Raw genomic sequence first — 27,269 nt, forward strand, 5'->3', positions numbered from 1 at the left:
ACTTTTATAAATAAAATAAGACAAAATAGATGATCCTAATTTAGGTAAAAATTTGTGTGAGATGGTCTACTGAGTCGTATTTTGTGAGATAGATATCTTATTTGGGTCATCCATGAAAAAATATTATTTTTTATGCCAAGAGTATTATTTTTTATTATGAATATTGATAGGATTGATCCGTCTATAAAGATTCATGAGATCGTCTCACAAGAGACTTATTCAATCATATAATCTATCGGTAAATGTTACGCCGAAAGTCAAAACCATTAGATTTCTTCGTGCCCTCTTCTCCATCTTTTTGCATGAAGTTGGCACCGGATTTTTTCAATGCCGTCCCTATTCTATCGCCATTGAATATTTCTACCGCATATATAGACCCAAATATACACATGGCGACCGGTGAATAGGCCTCCCCACAGCTATAAATGTAGGTCCCCAATGCTCTGAGACAGGGGCGGAGCCAGGATTCATGAGTACCTGGGGCTGGCTCCATCATGTATTAGACAGTAATAAGTTCGATTAAAATCAAACCGAATTTTCTAAAATCGAATTAACTGAACTTTTTTTTCGACAAACTTTATTATGAATATCTAACAAATCAAATCGAAAAAATCAATTATTTCGGTAAGTAACACAATTAACCGAAATTTTATAATTTTTTTTAAATATTCATGTTTTAAATAAAAAATGTCCAATATAAAAATTATATTAAATAAATTTAAATTTTATTTATTATAAAAATATTTTTAAGTATAGTTCTATTGTACAATAAATTTTATTGGAAAAACTTTTAAAAAAAATTTATAATATTAATTTTATTTATAAAAGTTCAATTTGTTAAGTTAACCGAATTTTATATTAAAAATTAAAATTGAACGGAACTAACCTATATTTTTAAAAATTTAAACCGAACTTCCAAATAAACCAAATGTAGGACCAAACGCTTGTCGATTTACTAAAAGCTATAGCTGGTGATAATGGTGCAACTCAAATATTTTGAATCGTACAGCAGCTCAATCGTCATAGTTCGATCGCTCTACCTAATAGGGACAATTATTGCACCTCAACACCGAACAAAATTTTCAAATTAATTTATTTCGGTCTATTATTATGGTTGAAACTGATATTTTGTTCACTATTATATTGTAATTTATGTTGCTCTTTATTTGTTGATATGTACTCTTTTGTTTAAAAATAACTTGATAGTTTTTATTTTCTTCATTCCCTGAGTTATTTAACTAGAAATATTCAATATTCCGAAAAAATTACAACAAAGAATTATTTTTCAAATTTCATACTTATTCAATTTTCGGTTATTGCCCAACAATAATTGCACATCAATAATCATCAAACATTTCAACAAATTGATTATTATTCTAAAAATATGCAACAATATATTTTTATGGTGAAAATTTAAACTCCATTCATATACATCATAAGACAATATTATTGCAACTCGAATAATCACAACTAAATATTTAACATAATTTTAGAGTCGTCGAATTTTTATCTCAAAGTCGCATAATTTCAGAACATACGACAATAAACCAACCTAATATACAGTAATGAATTATGATTTATGAGAGTTGTCTTATTTTTAGTTTTTAAACATGAGACTAAGAAATAAAAAAAATAAAACTGATAAATTTGTTCTATTTTTAATATGGGGCTGAAAATAATTTAAAATTTTAAAATACTAAATTTTTTTTTTTAAAAAAGGTGGAGCTGGAGCCAACCCTAGCCCAAGGGAGATTCCCATCAAATCTAAGCTTTAAGGAGTAGTGTTCATAGTGTGTATTTTACTTGAAAATTAATTATCGTGTTCATTGCTTAGAAGAATATGGATAACTCCCACAGCGCAAGCTACAACGCCGGCCAGGCCAAAGGGCAGGCACAGGTTTAATTTGACTGCACTGTCCTATTCACCTTCATTTTCTTGATCATTCCTATTCACCTAATGCATGACACTCACAGATGGGCACTGGTTAATTTGGGGTGAATAAGTTTTCATTTGACAAGGGCGATTGTCTAGTTGGGTACACTTTTTTCAGAATTGGCTAAATTTAGATTCACGTGTTGAACTTTTTTTCCTCCTCCTTTATTTTCTTTTGTTGTTTTCATTGTAGGAGAAGGGTAACCAGATGATGGATAAGACCGCAAATGCTGCGCAATCTGCCAAAGAATCCATCCAACAAGTAATCCTTATAAATATAAAACTTTATGTGTTTGTGTGTTAAAAATGTTATTCATATAACAACCAACACCATTATATAGCTAACCACGTATATATTATACATATTAATGGACATTTAGAAAAAAATGACATTCGATGGTCCGAATTGATTTGTACTGAAATTTCTGTGATTTTGGTTTTTGGATGTCTTTTCAGGCAGGGCAGCAGGTGCAGGACAAGGCACAGTGTGCAGTCGATGCGGTGAAGAATGCAACTGGCATGAACAAATGAATTTATTCTTCGTTAAATTCTATTTATTTATTTGGTTTATTTAATTTTGGAGATGCATGTTTTATTTCACTTTGGAATTAAGAACATATTGGTGTTAATTTTTGATTATCTGAATAATGGTTTTGTGATCCATTGTATCTCTCCGCTTTTTCTTTAAAGTTCATTAAAGTTGTTGTATTGAGATTCGATAAATTTTTGACAGAATGGCATTACATCATTTATATTTGATAAATAATGGACGTTAAGTGCCGACTTCCTTCAAGAAAGTAATAACCCTTTGATGAATGCTTTATTTGTTATGGTAAGTTATTTGATAATATTTTATGTACCAATATTTGGATTCAAACTTATTAAAAAACTTGAATAATGCACATGAAAATAGTTGACTAAAAAAATCAATAAAACATGCAATAAGAAAAAGCGCTGAGTTGAATGAAAGTGAAGATCAAGCACACGGATGCTACTCAAATTTGAGATAAGCATGTGAATATTTGTCAATTTTTGATTAATTAATAATCAATCAGTAAAACCAAAGATTAACAAATAAATACATGTTCAAACAAATGAAGCATCCTTACGAGGGCAAAAAGTTCATTAATCATTTGGGTAGATGAACGAGTTCATGGAGAGCTGAAGCAACAGCTGAAAGTTTGATAAAATTAAAACTTGAAAAAGTTCAAAGGTTTGTGTTTATGTAAAACATAAAAATATATAGAAAATTTTAAAAAAAGACGGGATAAAGCAGCCCCTCTCTCCTTCCGCCACTTGAGTTTATTCTCACATGGGATATTTTTTTATCCACAAAAAGTCACCAAATCTTGGGTACGAAGATCCAATTAGGTGCCAGAAGTGTAAAAAAAAACTGAACTGAAACAGCGTGTTCCAAATGACCGCAAGATCGCTAATACAAGTACAACAACAAAACATACAAAGGAAGAAAAAAGTCAATACAACTTCAGTACATCTTATCAATGACCAAGTAAGGCATCCAAGATTGAAGTCCCATTATTTATTTGTCATGAATATAACAAGTCAACTCTTAATTACTTATCTTTTTCGCAATTTTAAACCACTCTGTGTGGAATGATCCCGGAATATCGGTCCTTTCATAAGTATGAGCACCAAAGTAGTCTCTTTGAGCCTGCACCAAATTAGCAGGCAACCTCTCCCGCCTGTAACTGTCAAAATAAGCAAGACTAGCAGACATACCAGGGGTGCAGATGCCTGCATTGATTGCCAGGCAAACAACTCGCCTCCAAGCTGACTGTCGTTCGATCATTTCTTGAGCAAACTCGGGGTCCACTAAGAGGTTAGCAAGATCGGCATTTCTGTCATAGGCTTTCTTGATCCGGTCCAAGAAGATTGCGCGAATAATGCAACCTCCCTTCCAAATCCTAGCAAGTTCTCCCAACTTCAGATCCCATCCTTTCTCGATGCTTTTGGCTCGGATTAGATTCATTCCTTGAGCATAACTACAAATTTTAGATGCATATAGAGCTTGCCTAACATCGTGGATCAGTTTTGCCTTATCAACTTCTTGATCAGTCAGAATGTCGCCAAAACCACCAGCTTTGAACACTTTGGAAGCTTCAGTTCGTTCCTCTTTCAACCCACTCAAGAATCTTGAATCGAGAGATGCTTCGATGGTTGGAGCTGCAACTGACAATTCAGCAGCCTGTTGAACAGTCCATTTCCCAGTACCCTTCATTCCAGTTTTATCCAAGACTTTGTCAACCAAATAACCGTCAGCCTTGTCATCCTTAACTCCAAATATATCAGCAGTGATTTCGATCAAGAAACTTAGAAGCTCCCCTTTGTTCCATTCATAAAATACATCACGTAGCTCCTCGTTCGACAATTTCCCAACGGATTTCAGTACATCATATGCCTCGGCAATCAGTTGCATGTCCCCATACTCGATTCCATTGTGAATCATCTTAACAAAGTTACCAGATCCGCCTTTTCCCACATACGTCACACAGGGTCCACTATCAGGAACTTGAGCAGCGACTTTATGGATGATGTCCTCTATATATTTGTAGGCTTCGAAGGATCCTCCGGGCATCAGAGATGGCCCGTTTCGAGCACCCTCTTCACCACCAGAAACCCCCATGCCTAGATACAAAAAACCTAATTCAGCCATAGCTTTTTCCCTTCTCTCTGTATTTTCATACCACTCGTTTCCACCATCAATGATACAATCACCCTTCTCCATGTAAGTAGAAAGAGTTTTGATGGTTTGATCGACAGGAGCACCAGCTTTGACAAGCATGATAATCACACGTGGTTTTTGGATGGAATGAACAAATGATTCAGGGTCGTGGAAGCCAAATACAGGAAGATTTCCCTCAAGTTTTGCTCTTTCAACAGTCTCATCAACTTTAGATGTAGTCCGATTGTAAACGGAAATGGGAAATCCTTTTTCAGCAATGTTGAGGGCTAGATTTTGCCCCATTACAGCAAGACCAGCAAGACCGATTCTAGTCGGTTTTGGGGATTGAGCAGCCATGCTTTTCCTGACAGATTTGAAAAATACAACTATTCAAGAAACTTCAATTTTGATATGTGGTAAAGAAAGCTACACAAAACTCCGAAAAAAAATAGAACTATTAACCATTGCATTTCACAAATAGCAATCAAAATCATTAGTATACGAGTAAGATTTACAGCGCCTGTTGATTTTTTTCCCCTTAAAAAAAGGAGCTGAAATGAGTCTTGTAAAATATCACGACCCTTCCTCAGAATAAACCGCCGAGAACTTCAGATACAACATTATCCGTATCATTTCCATTTCATGATTACTCGTTTGTATCAAATTACACTAACAGGACAAACCAAGCGTCATTTTCAATCTTCAACAGGGTTGGACTTCAAAACATAATCATACAGTATGAGGACTTTAACCTTGGTCTATCTTTCAAGACATATATAGAAGGAACTTCAACAATATTCATAAAACTTAGCCTTTACTTATTTCCAGATAGCTATAAAAATTGCCAATGCAAGAAGCTACTAAACTTTGAATTTCATTCGGACATATCTTCTCAAAGTATTAACTTTCTATCAAGACAAACTCAAGATCAAACCCTTGAATCAGCCATTCTGATTTGTAAACTAAATCATAATATCATGAGCAATGCCAGCAGACGCTCGGCAGTCGGCTCAGACACCCCTTCGAAAAGGTTTCCCTCCACTGTTCAAGACCGGGGAAAACCCAAGAATTTTGGGGAGGGGGCAAGGTCAAGACAGCTGGGGCAACTGATCTGAATTTGGAGATCAAACTTGAATTGAAAAATCAGTCATAAAAATTATTATTTTTCTCGGATGAGAGATGTTAATTGCCACCACGCCCCCTGATCATGACATAATAAATGAAATAGCATGACATCCAACCAAACAGATCCACAAAGTCTCAAACTGTAATATTTTCACTCGATTATATATCTCAAACGGCAAGCAAATTCCGCAAGATCGTAGCTTTATTGATAAAATAAATCAAAGATAACAGCACCAGCAAGTAAATGGAAAACGATAGCAAAGAGAACAAGAAAGAAAATTAGCTCGGCGATTCCCAAACAAAAGAAATGCAAATGCACAATCAAAACATCCATAAAAAAGAAATCAAAACCGACCAACATGAGCAACTTCTTTACTGTAAACATCCATACTTTACCCTTCATTGCATAATATTAATCAGAAAATATTGAAAAACAGAACCTTGAATCGGTGGTCAGGTGAATCGACTTTACTGAGAAATCAAAGGGAGCCCGATAGAGCAAAGATCTGTAAATTAGCAGAGATGAGAAAATGGATCGATCACACTAATATACAGAAGAAAACACCGGAAAAAAAATTATCAAAAAAGAAGGAAATATACACAGAGTACCAAAATATTTGGAAACCTTGTCGCTTCCAAGCTTGTCAAATTTGGCCCAACTTCTCTTCCCCCTGATATTTGTTCGAGGTCTAACCGTGTAAGGTAGTTGGTTGATTTGGTTCCTTTATTTAATTATTATTATTATTATTATTATTATTATTATTATTATCATTGTATTAAATTATAATTTAGATAAATCTTTATATATATATATATATATATATATTTATTTTTGAAAGGGATAAATCATTGTATTGATTCAACGTTATACTATTTTATTTTCAAATCTTTATTTTGCAACATCTATATTGGCCAAAGCAACCTCTAAAAATACAATACCAATCAATTATTCGAAATAAATCTTAACTACAAATTCATCGATCCAAATACAATATAAAATTGTATTCAGATGAAAATATTTTGATTTGTAAGATTGAGATATGGATTCCGAATGAATAAATTTAAATTGAAACAAAAATATATACTTGAACATCAAAAATGATTTCAAATCTACCGCATTTCAAATATTTTGATTTGAAATTCTTCTCATAATTAAATATTGAGTAGATCTCTTGTGAGACGCTCTCATGAATCTTTATTCGTGAGACGGGTGTGGCGCCCCAAACCTCGCCACATAATCATGCAACATGTGACGTCATATGCATAAAATTTTTTCTTTTCGACGACGTAATAATATAATGCATATACGACAAAATAGTGCAATCACCCCACTATTTACGTCAGTGTAGCAGAAACAGTATAATAAATACACACATACAACTCAAATAAGACAATAAGTTATACTGTCTCTATCTACTATCAACTACAAGACTGTTTGACTAGACACACCTAGTCATTCACCACTATCCTGTCTCACGCATAGTCCTGTAACCTGCCCAACAGAAACAGCCCTCAAAGGGTGAGCATATATAACAATCATCATCGTAATACATAACAGTTATATTAACAACATAAAATATAACTGAAATCATAATAGAAATACCCCATTTACCGTTTCTGGACAATCAGCCAACAACAACCTCAACAACATCACAATGCAACAACATCGACGATATGTCGCACCCCAACACCGGCGACAGCAATATCGTCGAACGAATAACAACATCAACGATACGTCGCACCCCAACACCGGCGACAGCAATATCGTTGAACGAACAACATCAACGTGACAACATCAACGAGACGTCTCCCAACAACGATAACCAACAACATCAACAATAATAAACAACAAATATAATACCAAATCAGCCAAATCCAGTGATTTATCGTCGTTCAACACAATAGTATTCATCAATACTAAACAATAACAACATATGCTCGTACGTCAACACGTACCTGATAATCGAGTATATATACAATCTGGCTATTTCTTTGATCCTGAGGCTTGTGATGTATCTAAATAATTCAACAATAATTATCAGATCATTGTCACCGTATCAACACAGTTATAACAGCCTCAATATATAACATCAAATAGCCCAACAACAATTAATTCAACAAAATATAAAACTCGATTATAAATTCGTATTGTTCAACAATTTAATAATCTGGTGTATTTAATTCACAATACTACCATCAAATACACCCTAATTAATTAACTTCAAATAATAGGCTATTTTACAACATCCGTCAAATTACGAAAACTTTATATCAACGTGTAGCCTATACTTCGTAGACTCCGAATATATAATCAGAATTAATAACAACTGACAAACAACTCTCCAATTTCAATCAAATGATTAAAAATCCCTAATTATAATAAATTAGGAATAATTCAAAACAACAACACAATAATCTTCTCTACTTCGTTAAAATCATACACTACTCAACAATCTTCAATTTCAGTATGATTTAACAATTTATTGGATTTATTCCAGAAATCGACGAATTTCAAACATCACCAAAAATATAAAATTTATACCTCAAATTGAAGACCTCGTGTCAACGATCCCAGAACTGAAGTCGGTTTGTCGATTGGATAAACCGATAAATCGCACGATCGAAAAGAAAATTGAAATGTTATTTTTCTTTTTCTCTCCTCTCTCGTAGAGATGTTCCTTCGTTTTCTTCCGTGCCACCGCCACAAAATTTTTTAATTTTCTCTTTTTTTTTAATATTATATTATATTATATTATATTAATAAAATAAAATAATATAATATAATATAATATATTTAAGATTTTAACACCGGTAAATCTCTTTGGACTAGTCAAACGATCAAATTTTCCAAAACTCAAAACATGAAACTTCTATATCTTTGAGTTTTCTACGTTATATCCAAAGTTCAAATAATTTGGACTTCATATGACCAACATATGTCATATTTCATTCTTTAAAAATCATTAATTATTTAGTAATCTCATATTACTAAATCAACAACTTGTGATATTACTTCAGGCATTACATTTCTACCCCCCTTAAATGAATTTCGACCCCGAAATTAATCAACAACAGTAATAACATGCATAAATAAAAGATACGTCATACCATCAGAATAAGTAGGGGTAGAGCTCCCTCATATGCCGCTCTGTCTCCCAAGTTGCCTCTTTGACACCTCTATGTTCTCACTGAACCTTCACCATCGGTATAAGCTTACTACGAAGCTTCCGTTCAGATCGATCCAAAATACAAACTGGTCTCTCAACATAAGACACGTCAGGATCTAACTGAACCTCAGAAATATCCAACACATGTGAAGGATCCGGCTCATACTTCCGCAACATCGATACATGAAACACATCATGAATACCAGATAAAGATGGAGGTAGAGCCAATCGGTAAGCCAAAGTGTCTATCCGCTGCAATATCTCATACGGGCCAACATACCTCGGTGCCAAATTTCCTTTCATGCCAAATCGCATTGTGCCACGAAAAGGAGAAACTTTCAAAAATACTCGATCGCCTTGCTGAAACTCTAAAGGTCTTCGTCTTTTATTGGCATAGGCGGCCTGTCTATCTTGAGCTGCTTTCAATCGTTGCTGTATCAACTTTACTTTCTGTTCCATCTCATGAATCATATCAGGACCGGTAACTGCAGCTCGATCAACATCATCCCAGTATAACGGAGATCTACAACGTCTCCCGTACAATGCCTCAAATGGAGCCATCTGAATACTACTCTGATAACTATTGTTATACGCAAACTCTACCAATGGAATAGATGACTGCCAAACAGATTTAAAATCCATAACATAAGCACGCAACATATCCTCCAGCGTCTGAATAGTACGCTCAGTTTGACCATCTGTCTAGGGATGATAAGCCGTACTCAATCTCAACTCTGTCCCCATCGCAGTCTGCAATCATTCCCAAAAATGAGAAGTAAATCGAAGATCTCTATCAGAAATAATAGACACTGGAATTCCATGCAACCGTACAATCTCTCGTTTATACAACTGTGTCATCGTCAAGTACGAACTACTCATGCTATAGGGTATAAAATGTGCAACTTTCGTCAATCGATCAACAATCACCCAAATAGCATCAATAGTTCCAGTGCTTCTTGGCAAATGAGTCACAAAATCCATCGATATGTGCTCCTATTTCCAAGTCGGCACTTCTAAACTCCTCAATTCACCTCCCGGCCTTCTCCTCTCAGCTTTGATCTGTTGACAATTAAGACATCAACGTACAAAATCAATCACATCACGTTTCATTCCCTTCCACCAAAACTGAGAGCGTATATCCTTATACATCTTCTTGCCACCAGGGTGGATAGAATATCGACTACAATGTGCACGCCGCAACAGGCCCTGGCGCAACTCAGATATATCAGGAACTACCCATCTATCATTCATCCTCAAACTGCCATCATCAGCCACTCTAAAACGAGTATCTTGTTTCTGAGAAACTAACTCCCTCCATCGCTGAACTCTCTCGTCTGTCATCTGTGCATCACGAATACAACCATATATATCAGGTTCAGCTAATAAGGTAGATACCTGGATAGGAGTCGTCGAGATATCAAAATCATATCCCAAGGAACAACAAGACATCATCATAGCTGATAAACGACTCACATCCTCTGCAGTACAACTCACTTTACGACTCAATGCATCAGCTGTAAGATTGGCTCGACCAGGATGATATTCAATCTCACAATCATAATCCTTCAGCAAATCTAACCATCGTCTCTGTCTCATATTCAACTATGTCTGGGTAAACAAAAATCTCAACCTCTTATGATCAGTATAAATCGTAAACGAGGTACCATATAAATAGTGTCGCCATATCTTCAAGGCAAAGATAATGGCTGCCAACTCCAAGTCATGCAGAGGGTACCTTGTTTCGTGTGGTTTCAGCTGTCTCGAGGCATATGCCACAACATGTCGATCCTGCATCAAAACACATCCCAAACCATGTAATGATGCATCAGTATAAACAACAAACCTCTCATTTTCTGTAGGAATTGATAACACCGGTGCAGTCGTCAGTCGGTGCTTCAACTCCTGAAAACTCCTCTCACATGCTTCAGACCACTGAAATCGCACACCTTTCTGAGTCAACTGTGTCAAAGGCCTAGCAATCTTTGAAAATCCCTCGATAAATCGACGATAATAACCTGCTAAACCCAAGAAACTACGAATCTCTGGTACAGATGTAGGTGCAGATCACTGTAACACAGCTTCAACCTTCGTTGGATCAACTGAAATCCCATCTCTCGATATAACATGACCCAAGAAGACCACTCGATCCAACCAAAACTCACACTTACTGAGTTTGGCATACAACTGTCTATCTCGCAACACCTGTAACACTGAACGCAAGTGCCCTGCATGCTCAGCCTCACTCCTGGAATATATCAATATATCATCAATAAACACAATAACAAATCGATCGAGATAAGGCTGAAATACCCTATTCATCAAACTCATGAACACAGCTGGAGCATTCGTCAACCCAAACGGCATAACTAAAAACTCGTAATGCCCATATCTGGTCCTGAATGCTGTCTTCTGAATATCCTCTTCTCTAACTCGTATCTGATGATATCCTGACCTCAAATCAATCTTCGAATATACTGAGGTTCCCTGTAACTGATCAAACAAATCATCAATACGAGGGAGGGGATATTTATTCTTAATCATTACCTTATTCAGCTGTCGATAATTGATACAAAGCCGCATCGTTCCATCTTTCTTTCTCACAAATAAGACTGGTGCATCCCAAGGAGATACACTAGGGCGAATGTATCCCTTGTCCAACAAGTCCTGCAACTGGGCTTTCAACTCTCTCAACTCTGCTGGTGCCATTCTGTAAGGAGTACGAGAAATAGGGGAAGTACCTGGCATCAACTCAATCCCAAACTCCACCTCACGAACTGGTGGGAAGCCTGGAATCTCATCAGGAAATACATCGGCAAACTCAGCAATTACTGGTATCTCCTCTATTCCACCTTCTTCTTCTTCTCTGTCACATCTACAGCATAAATAAGACAACCCTCATGTCCATGCTCCAATAACCGAGACATCCGGATAGCAGATACCAACGGAACACGGGGACGAGAACCCTTCCCATAAAATGTCCAACGCTCTTTCTCATCTGTATAAAAGTATATTACCCGCTGATAACAATCAACCGTCGCACCATATCTCTTCAGCACATTAATTCCCACAATACAATCAAAATCAGTCATCTCTAGAATAATCATATCAGATCTCAGCTCATAGCCCTCGTAAGAAATAATACCATCTGATATCATAGATACAACTGATGTATCAACTCCAGAAGGTGTCGAAACAGAAAGAGGCATAGACAATGGAGACGAGCGCATATGATGCTCAATCACAAACCTCTTCGATATAAAAGTATGTGAGGCACCAGTATCAACAAGAATATAAGCAGGATAGAACATAAATAACACTTACCCGCTATCATCTCCTCTCGTGCCTCCTCTGCCTGCTCCTGGGTCAAAGCATACACCTGTGCCTGAGGCGGACCAGCTCCCTGCATACGTGGCTGTCCTCCAGAAGGTCGTGGTGTAAACTGCTGAGGCTGTCGTCTTCCTCTCTCTGAGGATCTACCTCTAGCACTCCTAGGCTCTCGCTATCCCTCACGACTAGGACACTGTCTCGCCAGATGACCAACACCGCCACACTCAAAATAGGTGATCTCGGTCTGTGTACACTCTCTGATCAGATGAGGTCCCCCACAACGATAACATCTCACTGCTATGGACTCTCCTCTCTACCCCTGAACGGACTGAGAACTGCCCCCACGACTCTCAACACGTCGTGAATCAAATCGACGCTTCCCAGATGATGCTGAAGAAGAAGATGAACCCTTCTGATATTTAAAAGACTGTCCCTGAGGTCGCAATGGCTCCCTAGTCGGCTCTGATAATCGTCCCTGAGCCCCATACTCCTGCATAACTAACTCAGCCATCTCAGCCCTCGTCACTGCATCCTCAAATGATACCGGGTTGTTTGATTGCACACGATCAAATAACTCTAACTTCAACCCTTTCAAGAAATGCCTCATCTTAGCATGAACATTTGTAGCAATATGTGGCACATATTTCAGCAATGCAGAATACCGAGACTCATACTCAGCAACAGACATACTGCCCTGTCTCAAATCCTCGAATTCTTTCTCTTTCTTCTGTCTGGCTGCTATAGAAAAATACTTATCAAGAAAACGAGAGCAAAACACATCCCAATCAACAGTACGGCCCTGAGCTCTCAATCCGGCCTCAGTCGTCTGCCACCACAATAGTACATTCCTCGAAAGCTGAAATGTAGCCAATCGTAACCAAGCAGACCTAGCACACGGTGCAGTCACAAATATCTGCTCTATCCTCTCAATTCACTCCTCTGCTCGCTCACCGGTCTCAGAACTATCAAATCTCGGTGGAAGATAACTGTTGAACTGTGCCAAAGTCAACTCACCAGGCAATAAAGGCTGATCTGCTGGTGCCTGTCCCATAGGAGGAGGTGGCAATGGATTTATCTGTCCAAATCCACTGTCAACCTCGTCTGTTTCCTCGTGTGGATGTACCTGTTCTCTAGCTGCCATCATTGGAAATCAAATTGTTAATCATAACATTTAACAATTACAATCCAGTAATCATCATCACACTTTTCGCACGAAAGTACACGCAACTAAAGAACAATCAATCATATCGAGAAATCATCAATAACAAGTCAAATGCACAGACACACGCAGATAATATCGTCATCCAACTCCCTCATCACAAACCCAACTCTTAACCATCCCAGACATCTAACATATGCTCTGATACCACCAAATGTGGCGCCCCAAACCTCGCCACGTAATCATGCAACATGTGACGTCATATGCATAAAATTTTTTCTTTTCGACGACGTAATAATATAATGCATATACGACAAAATAGTGCAATCACCCCACTATCTACGTCAGTGTAGCAGAAACAGTATAATAAATACACACATACAACTCAAATAAGACAATAAGCTATACTATCTATATCTACTATCAACTACAAGACTGTTTGACTAGACACACCTAGTCCTTCACCACTATCATGTCTCACGCATAGTCCTGTAACCTGCCCAACAGAAACAACCCTCAAAGGGTGAGCATATACAACAATCATCATCGTAATACATAACAGTTATATTAACAACATAAAATATAACTGAAATCATAATAGAAATACCCCATTTGCCGTTTCTAGACAATCAGCCAACAACAACCTCAACAACATCACAATGCAACAACATCGACGATACGTCGCACCCCAACACCGGCGACAGCAATATCGTCGAACGAACAACAACATCGACGATACGTCGCACCCCAACACCTGCGACAACAATATCGTCGAACGAATAACAACATCAACGATACGTCGCACCCCAACACATGCGGCAGCAATATCGTTGAACGAACAACATCAACGTGACAACATCAACGAGACGTCTCCCAACAACGATAACCAACAACATCAACAATAATAAACAACAAATATAATACCAAATCAGCCAAATCCAGTGATTTATCGTCGTTCAACACAATAGTATTCATCAATACTAAACAATAACAACATATGCTCGTACGTCAACACGTACCTGATAATCGAGTATATATACAATCTGGCTATTTCTTTGATCCTGAGGCTTGTGATGTATCTAAATAATTCAACAATAATTATCAGATCATTGTCACCGTATCAACACAGTTATAACAGCCTCAATATATAACATCAAATAGCCCAACAACAATTAATTCAACAAAATATAAAACTCGATTATAAATTCGTATTGTTCAACAATTTAATAATCTGGTGTATTTAATTCACAATACTACCATCAAATACACCCTAATTAATTAACTTCAAATAATAGGCTATTTTACAACATCCGTCAAATTACGAAAACTTTATATCAACGTGTAGCCTATACTTCGTAGACTCCGAATATATAATCAGAATTAATAACAACTGACAAACAACTCTCCAATTTCAATCAAATGATTAAAAATCCCTAATTATAATAAATTAGGAATAATTCAAAACAACAACACAATAATCTTCTCTACTTCGTTAAAATCATACACTACTCAACAATCTTCAATTTCAGTATGATTTAACAATTTATTGGATTTATTCCAGAAATCGACGAATTTCAAACATCACCAAAAATATAAAATTTATACCTCAAATTGAAGACCTCGTGTCAACGATCCCAGAACTGAAGTCGGTTTGTCGATTGGATAAACCGATAAATCGCACGATCGAAAAGAAAATTGAAATGTTATTTTTCTTTTTCTCTCCTCTCTCGTAGAGATGTTCCTTCGTTTTCTTCCGTGCCACCGCCACAAAATTTTTTAATTTTCTCTTTTTTTTTTAATATTATATTATATTATATTATATTAATAAAATAAAATAATATAATATAATATAATATATTTAAGATTTTAACACCGGTAAATCTCTTTGGACTAGTCAAACGATCAAATTTTCCAAAACTCAAAACATGAAACTTCTATATCTTTGAGTTTTCTACGTTATATCCAAAGTTCAAATAATTTGGACTTCATATGACCAACATATGTCATATTTCATTCTTTAAAAATCATTAATTATTTAGTAATCTCATATTACTAAATCAACAACTTGTGATATTACTTCAGGCATTACATTTCTACCCCCCTTAAATGAATTTCGACCCCGAAATTAATCAACAACAGTAATAACATGCATAAATAAAAGATACGTCATACCATCAGAATAAGTAGGGGTAGAGCTCCCTCATATGCCGCTCTGTCTCCCAAGTTGCCTCTTTGACACCTCTATGTTCTCACTGAACCTTCACCATCGGTATAAGCTTACTACGAAGCTTCCGTTCAGATCGATCCAAAATACAAACTGGTCTCTCAACATAAGACACGTCAGGATCTAACTGAACCTCAGAAATATCCAACACATGTGAAGGATCCGGCTCATACTTCCGCAACATCGATACATGAAACACATCATGAATACCAGATAAAGATGGAGGTAGAGCCAATCGGTAAGCCAAAGTGTCTATCCGCTGCAATATCTCATACGGGCCAACATACCTCGGTGCCAACTTTCCTTTCATGCCAAATCGCATTGTGCCACGAAAAGGAGAAACTTTCAAAAATACTCGATCGCCTTGCTGAAACTCTAAAGGTCTTCGTCTTTTATTGGCATAGGCGGCCTGTCTATCTTGAGCTGCTTTCAATCGTTGCTGTATCAACTTTACTTTCTGTTCCATCTCATGAATCATATCAGGACCGGTAACTGCAGCTCGATCAACATCATCCCAGTATAACGGAGATCTACAACGTCTCCCGTACAATGCCTCAAATGGAGCCATCTGAATACTACTCTGATAACTATTGTTATACGCAAACTCTACCAATGGAATAGATGACTGCCAAACAGATTTAAAATCCATAACATAAGCACGCAACATATCCTCCAGCGTCTGAATAGTACGCTCAGTTTGACCATCTGTCTAGGGATGATAAGCCGTACTCAATCTCAACTCTGTCCCCATCGCAGTCTGCAATCATTCCCAAAAATGAGAAGTAAATCGAAGATCTCTATCAGAAATAATAGACACTGGAATTCCATGCAACCGTACAATCTCTCGTTTATACAACTGTGTCATCGTCAAGTACGAACTACTCATGCTATAGGGTATAAAATGTGCAACTTTCGTCAATCGATCAACAATCACCCAAATAGCATCAATAGTTCCAGTGCTTCTTGGCAAATGAGTCACAAAATCCATCGATATGTGCTCCTATTTCCAAGTCGGCACTTCTAAACTCCTCAATTCACCTCCCGGCCTTCTCCTCTCAGCTTTGATCTGTTGACAATTAAGACATCAACGTACAAAATCAATCACATCACGTTTCATTCCCTTCCACCAAAACTGAGAGCGTATATCCTTATACATCTTCTTGCCACCAGGGTGGATAGAATATCGACTACAATGTGCACGCCGCAACAGGCCCTGGCGCAACTCAGATATATCAGGAACTACCCATCTATCATTCATCCTCAAACTGCCATCATCAGCCACTCTAAAACGAGTATCTTGTTTCTGAGAAACTAACTCCCTCCATCGCTGAACTCTCTCGTCTGTCATCTGTGCATCACGAATACAACCATATATATCAGGTTCAGCTAATAAGGTAGATACCTGGATAGGAGTCGTCGAGATATCAAAATCATATCCCAAGGAACAACAAGACATCATCATAGCTGATAAACGACTCACATCCTCTGCAGTACAACTCACTTTACGACTCAATGCATCAGCTGTAAGATTGGCTCGACCAGGATGATATTCAATCTCACAATCATAATCCTTCAGCAAATCTAACCATCGTCTCTGTCTCATATTCAACTATGTCTGGGTAAACAAAAATCTCAACCTCTTATGATCAGTATAAATCGTAAACGAGGTACCATATAAATAGTGTCGCCATATCTTCAAGGCAAAGATAATGGCTGCCAACTCCAAGTCATGCAGAGGGTACCTTGTTTCGTGTGGTTTCAGCTGTCTCGAGGCATATGCCACAACATGTCGATCCTGCATCAAAACACATCCCAAACCATGTAATGATGCATCAGTATAAACAACAAACCTCTCATTTTCTGTAGGAATTGATAACACCGGTGCAGTCATCAGTCGGTGCTTCAACTCCTGAAAACTCCTCTCACATGCTTCAGACCACTGAAATCGCACACCTTTCTGAGTCAACTGTGTCAAAGGCCTAGCAATCTTTGAAAATCCCTCGATAAATCGACGATAATAACCTGCTAAACCCAAGAAACTACGAATCTCTGGTACAGATGTAGGTGCAGATCACTGTAACACAGCTTCAACCTTCGTTGGATCAACTGAAATCCCATCTCTCGATATAACATGACCCAAGAAGACCACTCGATCCAACCAAAACTCACACTTACTGAGTTTGGCATACAACTGTCTATCTCGCAACACCTGTAACACTGAACGCAAGTGCCCTGCATGCTCAGCCTCACTCCTGGAATATATCAATATATCATCAATAAACACAATAACAAATCGATCGAGATAAGGCTGAAATACCCTATTCATCAAACTCATGAACACAGCTGGAGCATTCGTCAACCCAAACGGCATAACTAAAAACTCGTAATGCCCATATCTGGTCCTGAATGCTGTCTTCTGAATATCCTCTTCTCTAACTCGTATCTGATGATATCCTGACCTCAAATCAATCTTCGAATATACTGAGGTTCCCTGTAACTGATCAAACAAATCATCAATACGAGGGAGGGGATATTTATTCTTAATCATTACCTTATTCAGCTGTCGATAATTGATACAAAGCCGCATCGTTCCATCTTTCTTTCTCACAAATAAGACTGGTGCATCCCAAGGAGATACACTAGGGCGAATGTATCCCTTGTCCAACAAGTCCTGCAACTGGGCTTTCAACTCTCTCAACTCTGCTGGTGCCATTCTGTAAGGAGTACGAGAAATAGGGGAAGTACCTGGCATCAACTCAATCCCAAACTCCACCTCACGAACTGGTGGGAAGCCTGGAATCTCATCAGGAAATACATCGGCAAACTCAGCAATTACTGGTATCTCCTCTATTCCACCTTCTTCTTCTTCTCTGTCACATCTACAGCATAAATAAGACAACCCTCATGTCCATGCTCCAATAACCGAGACATCCGGATAGCAGATACCAACGGAACACGGGGACGAGAACCCTTCCCATAAAATGTCCAACGCTCTTTCTCATCTGTATAAAAGTATATTACCCGCTGATAACAATCAACCGTCGCACCATATCTCTTCAGCACATTAATTCCCACAATACAATCAAAATCAGTTATCTCTAGAATAATCATATCAGATCTCAGCTCATAGCCCTCGTAAGAAATAATACCATCTGATATCATAGATACAACTGATGTATCAACTCCAGAAGGTGTCGAAACAGAAAGAGGCATAGACAATGGAGACGAGCGCATATGATGCTCAATCACAAACCTCTTCGATATAAAAGTATGTGAGGCACCAGTATCAACAAGAATATAAGCAGGATAGAACATAAATAACACTTACCCGCTATCATCTCCTCTCGTGCCTCCTCTGCCTGCTCCTGGGTCAAAGCATACACCTGTGCCTGAGGCGGACCAGCTCCCTGCATACGTGGCTGTCCTCCAGAAGGTCGTGGTGTAAACTGCTGAGGCTGTCGTCTTCCTCTCTCTGAGGATCTACCTCTAGCACTCCTAGGCTCTCGCTATCCCTCACGACTAGGACACTGTCTCGCCAGATGACCAACACCGCCACACTCAAAATAGGTGATCTCGGTCTGTGTACACTCTCTGATCAGATGAGGTCCCCCACAACGATAACATCTCACTGCTATGGACTCTCCTCTCTACCCCTGAACGGACTGAGAACTGCCCCCACGACTCTCAACACGTCGTGAATCAAATCGACGCTTCCCAGATGATGCTGAAGAAGAAGATGAACCCTTCTGATATTTAAAAGACTGTCCCTGAGGTCGCAATGGCTCCCTAGTCGGCTCTGATAATCGTCCCTGAGCCCCATACTCCTGCATAACTAACTCAGCCATCTCAGCCCTCATCACTGCATCCTCAAATGATACCGGGTTGTTTGATTGCACACGATCAAATAACTCTAACTTCAACCCTTTCAAGAAATGCCTCATCTTAGCATGAACATTTGTAGCAATATGTGGCACATATTTCAGCAATGCAGAATACCGAGACTCATACTCAGCAACAGACATACTGCCCTGTCTCAAATCCTCGAATTCTTTCTCTTTCTTCTGTCTGGCTGCTATAGAAAAATACTTATCAAGAAAACGAGAGCAAAACACATCCCAATCAACAGTACGGCCCTGAGCTCTCAATCCGGCCTCAGTCGTCTGCCACCACAATAGTACATTCCTCGAAAGCTGAAATGTAGCCAATCGTAACCAAGCAGACCTAGCACACGGTGCAGTCACAAATATCTGCTCTATCCTCTCAATTCACTCCTCTGCTCGCTCACCGGTCTCAGAACTATCAAATCTCGGTGGAAGATAACTGTTGAACTGTGCCAAAGTCAACTCACCAGGCAATAAAGGCTGATCTGCTGGTGCCTGTCCCATAGGAGGAGGTGGCAATGGATTTATCTGTCCAAATCCACTGTCAACCTCGTCTGTTTCCTCGTGTGGATGTACCTGTTCTCTAGCTGCCATCATTGGAAATCAAATTGTTAATCATAACATTTAACAATTACAATCCAGTAATCATCATCACACTTTTCGCACGAAAGTACACGCAACTAAAGAACAATCAATCATATCGAGAAATCATCAATAACAAGTCAAATGCACAGACACACGCAGATAATATCGTCATCCAACTCCCTCATCACAAACCCAACTCTTAACCATCCCAGACATCTAACATATGCTCTGATACCACCAAATGTGGCGCCCCAAACCTCGCCACGTAATCATGCAACATGTGACGTCATATGCATAAAATTTTTTCTTTTCGACGACGTAATAATATAATGCATATACGACAAAATAGTGCAATCACCCCACTATCTACGTCAGTGTAGCAGAAACAGTATAATAAATACACACATACAACTCAAATAAGACAATAAGCTATACTATCTATATCTACTATCAACTACAAGACTGTTTGACTAGACACACCTAGTCCTTCACCACTATCATGTCTCACGCATAGTCCTGTAACCTGCCCAACAGAAACAACCCTCAAAGGGTGAGCATATACAACAATCATCATCGTAATACATAACAGTTATATTAACAACATAAAATATAACTGAAATCATAATAGAAATACCCCATTTGCCGTTTCTAGACAATCAGCCAACAACAACCTCAACAACATCACAATGCAACAACATCGACGATACGTCGCACCCCAACACCGGCGACAGCAATATCGTCGAACGAACAACAACATCGACGATACGTCGCACCCCAACACCTGCGACAACAATATCGTCGAACGAATAACAACATCAACGATACGTCGCACCCCAACACATGCGGCAGCAATATCGTTGAACGAACAACATCAACGTGACAACATCAACGAGACGTCTCCCAACAACGATAACCAACAACATCAACAATAATAAACAACAAATATAATACCAAATCAGCCAAATCCAGTGATTTATCGTCGTTCAACACAATAGTATTCATCAATACTAAACAATAACAACATATGCTCGTACGTCAACACGTACCTGATAATCGAGTATATATACAATCTGGCTATTTCTTTGATCCTGAGGCTTGTGATGTATCTAAATAATTCAACAATAATTATCAGATCATTGTCACCGTATCAACACAGTTATAACAGCCTCAATATATAACATCAAATAGCCCAACAACAATTAATTCAACAAAATATAAAACTCGATTATAAATTCGTATTGTTCAACAATTTAATAATCTGGTGTATTTAATTCACAATACTACCATCAAATACACCCTAATTAATTAACTTCAAATAATAGGCTATTTTACAACATCCGTCAAATTACGAAAACTTTATATCAACGTGTAGCCTATACTTCGTAGACTCCGAATATATAATCAGAATTAATAACAACTGACAAACAACTCTCCAATTTCAATCAAATGATTAAAAATCCTTAATTATAATAAATTATGAATAATTCAAAACAACACAATAATCTTCTCTACTTCGTTAAAATCATACACTACTCAACAATCTTCAATTTCAGTATGATTTAACAATTTATTGGATTTATTCCAGAAATCGACGAATTTCAAACATCACCAAAAATATAAAATTTATATCTCAAATCGAAGACCTCGTGTCAACGATCCCAGAACTAAAGTCGGTTTGTCGATTGGATAAACCGATAAATCGCACGATCGAAAAGAAAATTGAAATGCTATTTTTCTTTTTCTCTCCTCTCTCGCAGCGTTGTTCCTTCGTTTTCTTCTGTGATCAATTCCACCGCCACAAAATTTTTTAATTTTCTTTTTTTTAAATATTATATTATATTATATTATATTATATTAATAAAATAATATAATATAATATATTTAAGATTTTAACACCGGTAAATCTCTTTGGACTAGTCAAACGATCAAATTTTCCAAAACTCAAAACATAAAACTTCTATATCTTTGAGTTTTCTACGTTATATCCAAATTTCAAATAATTTGGACTTCATATGATCAACATATGTCATATTTCATTCTTTAAAAATCATTAATTATTTAGTAATCTCATATTACTAAATCAACAACTTGTGATATTATTTCAGGCATTACACGGGTTAACCCTACCGATATTCACAATAAAAAATAATACTCTTAGCATAAAAAGTAATATTTTTTCATGAATGACCCAAATAAGATATTCATCTCATAAAATACGACCCATGAAACTGTCTCACATAAATTTTTTGTCTTAAATCTTTCTATCCGAACACAATCTAAAATGATTTTACGACATCAAAATCGAAATTTCAGAATAATCGTATTATTAAATAACAGATGCAATTTATTTTGGTCAACACAATGTGAAGATCGAATCCTCAGTCTTGGATGCTCAACCATCCCCACGCCTTCTTTCAACATAACCAAGATCTTTTAAATTTCAACGAGAATAATAAAATTCCACAAGCTTTCTTCTTCGTTCAAAATTGAACATCGTTTGTTTCTTGAATCATTTCCACGATTAATGATTATAATTAAAAAAGGGCTTTATGTTTATTTAATTTTTAAGGTATATTATAGAGACTATTAAACAAACCATGTCTACTAAACTTGAGGCCCAAGACCACATTTTGGTTGATGTGATTAAAGAATGATAGATGAATAATCACATATTTATCTAATGTTTGGTTAACATTTTAAGATATAGTAATAATCATTTTGACCCGATTTAAGACATAATTTTATGATTAATTATTTGATTATTAATCTAACAAATTAAATGTGATAAGTTAACAACACACCACAAATTACATTTTTATCATTTTATCTCTTATGAAAATAAATATTTATTAAACATAAATTATAATTATAAATATTTAATTATCTATTTAATTATTTTAAAAATATTTATAATTATTTAAAAAACAATAATATTATAATATCACTAAACTTTATTTAACATTAAAATTAATATTCAAAATATTACTACTATTTTAATTATTAATTATAAATATTTAATTATCTATCAAATTATTTTAAAAATATTTATAATTATTTTAAGAAAAAACAATAATATTATAATTATTACTAAAACTTTATTTAACATTGACATTCAGAATATTATTGTTATTTTAATTATTTTAAGAATATTTACCATTATTTTAAGAATATATATTTAATTAGCATTGGGGCATTTTGGTCATTACAATAAAATTTACAAAATTAATCTATAATTTTAAATCATACCAAACACCATGTTATTTATCCTACCATACTATTAATCAATATATCCCATTTTTTAATCACTCTAATTATTAATCATTTACTTATCTTATCACACGTACCAAACGGAGCCATAGGATCAAGGGATTGATTGCTCTTAAAATGCTCCTTTTCATTGTTCAAAACTATGTTGTTTTTGCATGCTTTTAGGCTAGATCTTAGCTCGAATGTTTTCGTTCGATGTTTCTAATATTTATTTGTGACGCACTTTGAATATAAATCTTTGGATTTGTGGGAGTGTCATCCACGCAACTAGATTCAACATTCTAGTACCTTCCTAAATCGAGTAATTTCATGTATTTGGCTAAATTAAATATAGAAAAAAAACTGATGGTCAATAAAAAGAAAGTTTTTAAATTTTTGTAATATTTTTTTAAAATAAAAATTTAAAATTATAATATGCAAAAATATTCACTCAGACAGTTGCTCCTTCAAGCCCCAAGCTTTGTGTCCTCCCGCTAAAATATCTGGAACTTTCAGGGTCTATTGTGCAAATAACAAAATGCGGCAAATCTACGTGCTAACTGCTACGGTCTGTTTTTCGGTTGTTTTTCCTCAATCGCGCCTAATTGAAGGAGTATCGAGTGCAATTCAATCTTGATGAGTAAAATTGGAATGAAACCCTGATGAATCTGGACTATTTTTAATGCTAAAACTGGTTGGAAATGCTGTTAAAAAAGGTTCGTTTGGGCTTCAGTTGTGCATTTGATTTTTGGTGTTTGTTTGTTCTTCTGGTTGTTGAATGAATCTAGGCAGCTATGTTTCATGCCTCTGAATCTTTGTTGCTCTTTCTTCTTTTTCACAATAATGGTTTTTTGGTTTATGCGTGCGTGCGTGCGAACCCGCCATAGTTTTAAAAAAAACAATATATTGCAATGTAAAAGAAGTAAAACTTTTGGTGAAAAGGGGGCACGATTTATCTCGAGAGCCGAGAGGCAAGTTAAATTTGGGTAAGAACTGTGAGACAATGGCGTAGCAGAGTCAATGAGTGGCCAGAAAACTTAATTATTAGGAAGATTGTACTTGGTCGCGAAGCTTTCGATTTCTTTCGTTGGAAATTACGAATAGAATTGGAACTAAATTGGCTGCATGCTTGGCCTTGATGGATATCCACACTTTCGCGCAGGTCTTGCTTATTTAGTACCTTTTTCATGGAGGAAATTAGTTTTTTACCAAGTATTATTCGAACCTTTTGGCACCATGACTGTGATAATATCCCGAGATTTTATTAGATTACTAATCTTATCCAACAACCATTACAATGAGGCCATCAATGAAACAAAGATATTAAGGAAATACGAGAATTACGGCCACCTTCATGTAGAATTTTAAGGCAAATCATTGCAAGGGTCATCATGAAGCTCTTTGATTAGGCTAGAATATGGACTACTAAGCTGCATATCAGTAATCATTTGACGAAGCTCTGAGGTTTCTTCCTTCAGCTGAAAGTTTTCTTGAACCGCTCGATTGTGATCCTCTGACAGGTGGTTCAGTTTATCAATGAGTTGGTGATTCTCATTACGAAGCCAAACGATTTGCGACCAAAGCTCATCCAAGTGCCTCTGCTTTCGCATACGTGATCTACGTGCAGATTCTCGGTTAGAAATCATTCTTTTTTGTTTCCTTTCATTTATGATGCTAAATTGTTGCTCCTCTGCTTCATCAGAAGTCGAATTATTGTTGCTTAGACATGTAGATTGAGGGTTGAATTCTCGAACTTGTGGATTTATGCTGAGTTGATACAACGGTTTGGGAAATGGGTGAAAATGGTTTTCTGGTACCATATTGTTATTATTGATCATGCAGAAATAGGGTTGGAAACAAGTCGAGTTTGGAGGAAAAAGATATTCGAGATCGGAGAGTTCGCCCTGTTGCATTTCTCTAATGGTTTTGATCGGTAAATGCTTTGAAAATGAGAGCGTGAGAGATTTAAAGGGGAAGAAAAGTTGACGATTGAAGGCAAGAGAGACTTGTGGGAAGGGGTAAATTTATAGGATGGAAAAAGGTGCTGTAGGGTACGATATTCAATCAATTTAGAGTACAGTAGAATTCTTGATATGAGATCATTGTAACACGATGACAATCACGTGTATAATAACATTATGGCCAAATAATTAGTTGAATGGTGGATTAATTAGTTGGTTTAAAGAAACTCAGGTCTATGTCCGAGACACATTTATACATGCTCGTGTAGATGTAGAAGAAAATGTTCTTAAATTGCATTTCAAGTATGCACTTGTGCAAAATGATGCACATGTCTTCGCATCGGTTGATAATTTCTTTATAGGGCAAAAAAATGTGATGTATAACAACGTAAAATAAAAATATTAATCGAGTACAAGGTAAATTTCTTGATAAATTATTTATGCGTAAGTTTTAGTTGAGGCGATGACTACTACTTTAGCTCACTCCAGTTGTTTTCATTCCCCGGATGTTACACAGCCACTCCACATAAGTTATTCTGAAATAAAAGCTTTATGATGGATAGTTCCCTGGATGTTACGCAGCCACTCCACGTAAATTATTGTGAAATAAAAGCTTTGTGGTGGATAGTCTTTATAATAATTTTTTATAAACTCTTTTATTTTGGTCATATTTTGTTACTGGGACTCAAAACTCGGCCTGTTAAACTGTAAGATTATGGTGATAAAGAGAGATCTTAATTAAACATCAGATACTGTGTGTGATCACTATTTGGGACAGTGATATTAGCATTTCATTGATGATTAGTGAGTTATTAAGCAAAAACTGTTGGTTCCTGTATGTTTAAAATTCATAAAGGTGAATTTGTTCCGGATGAAGCTATAACAATTGGTGTAAAAGATACTCTAGGTATTCCCGATTAATCTTTTACAAAGGAATCATTATTGAATGAGTTATGCCCCAACGTGTGCACTTTAACTCCAATTTATGGAGTGGTCAATGGCAATGCTCATCAAAAGCTTGCCACTTTAGTGTATAGCTTTTGTAAAGATCAGATTTTTCATAACCATACAAACTTGCAATTTCTTGTACGCAGCTTGAAAAATCTTGTATTGTTGGTGTTCGTTGCTTTACTTTGGGATCTAAGTTTACTTTATTGATAATTTTTTTTACTCTATCGTGTTTTTTATAACCTTTTTGTCTGTTGTTCTTGTATTTATATGACTTTGATTAAAATGCTACATTCTAGCTATCTAATATACTTATTGATAGCCCCATTTGAGCCCGGGTCATGGATGACCCGGATATTATATGGATAGGCCAAATCAGGGTCAATCTACAGGATGACTTCTTCATAAGCCGGGCAGGTGGATGCCTATGACATCTTCTCCCCATGCTACCAGAAGCCCGAGCTCTCATACAAGCTCCCAGATGATTTCTACCCGAGCTACCTCGAAAATAGCACTTCACTCGAGTTTATCACAATGAGCTACCTTATGCTTGACAATCATTACTCGCAGAACCACAGAGCTTTGGCGTGTCAGAGAAGTTATCAGAGGTAGGGTATGGATAACCACCTTAAGGATCCGAATATTTTTCTTCTAAGCTCTTGGCATTTCACGTATATTCACATATATACATAGTCATTTTCTCCTTCATCCTCTCATACAAGCTCCCAGATGATTTCTACCCGAGCTACCTCGAAAATAGCACTTCACTCGAGTTCATCAGTATGAGCTACCTTATGCTTGACAATCATTACTCGCAGAACCATAGAGCTTTGGCGTGTCAGAAAAGTTATTAGAGGTAGGTTATGGACAGCCACCTTAAGGATCCGAATATTTTTCTTCTAAGCTCTTGGCATTTCACGTATATTCATATATATACATAGTCATTTTCTCCTTCATCCTTCACCTGCTGACTTAAGCATCGGAGTGGCCACGCCGGACACCCCTCCGACGCTCATTCACGAGTACATCT

The 27,269-nt window shown here is 36.7% G+C and overlaps 3 protein-coding genes and 1 long non-coding RNA gene across 5 annotated transcripts; 1 reads left to right on the forward strand and 3 right to left on the reverse strand.

The window, feature by feature from the left end:
* Nucleotides 1-1,735: 1,735 nt before the first annotated feature.
* LOC142505767 (uncharacterized) lies at nucleotides 1,736-2,594 on the forward strand. Its single transcript, XM_075618878.1, has 3 exons — nucleotides 1,736-1,897; nucleotides 2,127-2,195; nucleotides 2,390-2,594. Exons 1-3 carry the CDS (start codon nucleotides 1,841-1,843, stop codon nucleotides 2,462-2,464), a joined length of 201 nt encoding a protein of 66 aa, XP_075474993.1. The 5' UTR covers nucleotides 1,736-1,840; the 3' UTR covers nucleotides 2,465-2,594.
* Nucleotides 2,595-3,327: 733 nt separating this feature from the next.
* Nucleotides 3,328-6,478, reverse strand: LOC142505092 (6-phosphogluconate dehydrogenase, decarboxylating 2-like). Of its 2 annotated transcripts, none has more exons than XM_075617916.1 (3): nucleotides 6,351-6,478; nucleotides 6,182-6,247; nucleotides 3,328-4,980 (listed from the first exon to the last, which is right to left on the reverse strand). In XM_075617916.1, exon 3 carries the CDS (start codon nucleotides 4,971-4,973, stop codon nucleotides 3,504-3,506), a length of 1,470 nt encoding a protein of 489 aa, XP_075474031.1. In that variant the 5' UTR covers nucleotides 4,974-4,980; nucleotides 6,182-6,247; nucleotides 6,351-6,478; the 3' UTR covers nucleotides 3,328-3,503. The 2 variants fall into 2 exon arrangements, with proteins under 2 accessions (XP_075474031.1, XP_075474032.1); XM_075617917.1 differs by having other exon boundaries at nucleotides 6,367-6,448.
* Nucleotides 6,479-7,646: 1,168 nt separating this feature from the next.
* On the reverse strand, nucleotides 7,647-15,117 carry LOC142506241 (uncharacterized). The gene is made up of 3 exons (XR_012804550.1): nucleotides 15,000-15,117; nucleotides 14,414-14,473; nucleotides 7,647-7,757 (listed from the first exon to the last, which is right to left on the reverse strand). It is a non-coding gene; the product is annotated as an uncharacterized LOC142506241 (long non-coding RNA).
* Nucleotides 15,118-24,039: 8,922 nt separating this feature from the next.
* Nucleotides 24,040-26,533, reverse strand: LOC142505856 (basic leucine zipper 43-like). The gene has a single exon (XM_075618981.1). It carries the CDS (start codon nucleotides 25,241-25,243, stop codon nucleotides 24,695-24,697), a length of 549 nt encoding a protein of 182 aa, XP_075475096.1. The 5' UTR covers nucleotides 25,244-26,533; the 3' UTR covers nucleotides 24,040-24,694.
* Between the last annotated feature and the right edge of the window lie 736 nt (nucleotides 26,534-27,269).

The sequence above is a fragment of the Primulina tabacum genome, chromosome 10 (assembly GCF_025594145.1).
Source record: "Primulina tabacum isolate GXHZ01 chromosome 10, ASM2559414v2, whole genome shotgun sequence".
Taxonomy (NCBI): Eukaryota; Viridiplantae; Streptophyta; class Magnoliopsida; order Lamiales; family Gesneriaceae; genus Primulina; species Primulina tabacum.

Bases quoted from the DNA above. Each gene is read 5' to 3' on its own strand.
- LOC142505767 (XM_075618878.1), top strand. From the start codon at position 1,841: ATGGATAACTCCCACAGCGCAAGCTACAACGCCGGCCAGGCCAAAGGG. The intron at 1,898-2,126 runs GTTTAATTTGAC...TTTTCATTGTAG, and splicing joins AGGCCAAAGGGCAGGCACAG to GAGAAGGGTAACCAGATGAT. The intron at 2,196-2,389 runs GTAATCCTTATA...ATGTCTTTTCAG, and splicing joins CCAAAGAATCCATCCAACAA to GCAGGGCAGCAGGTGCAGGA.
- LOC142505092 (XM_075617916.1), bottom strand. From the start codon at position 4,973: ATGGCTGCTCAATCCCCAAAACCGACTAGAATCGGTCTTGCTGGTCTT.
- LOC142505856 (XM_075618981.1), bottom strand. From the start codon at position 25,243: ATGCAACAGGGCGAACTCTCCGATCTCGAATATCTTTTTCCTCCAAAC.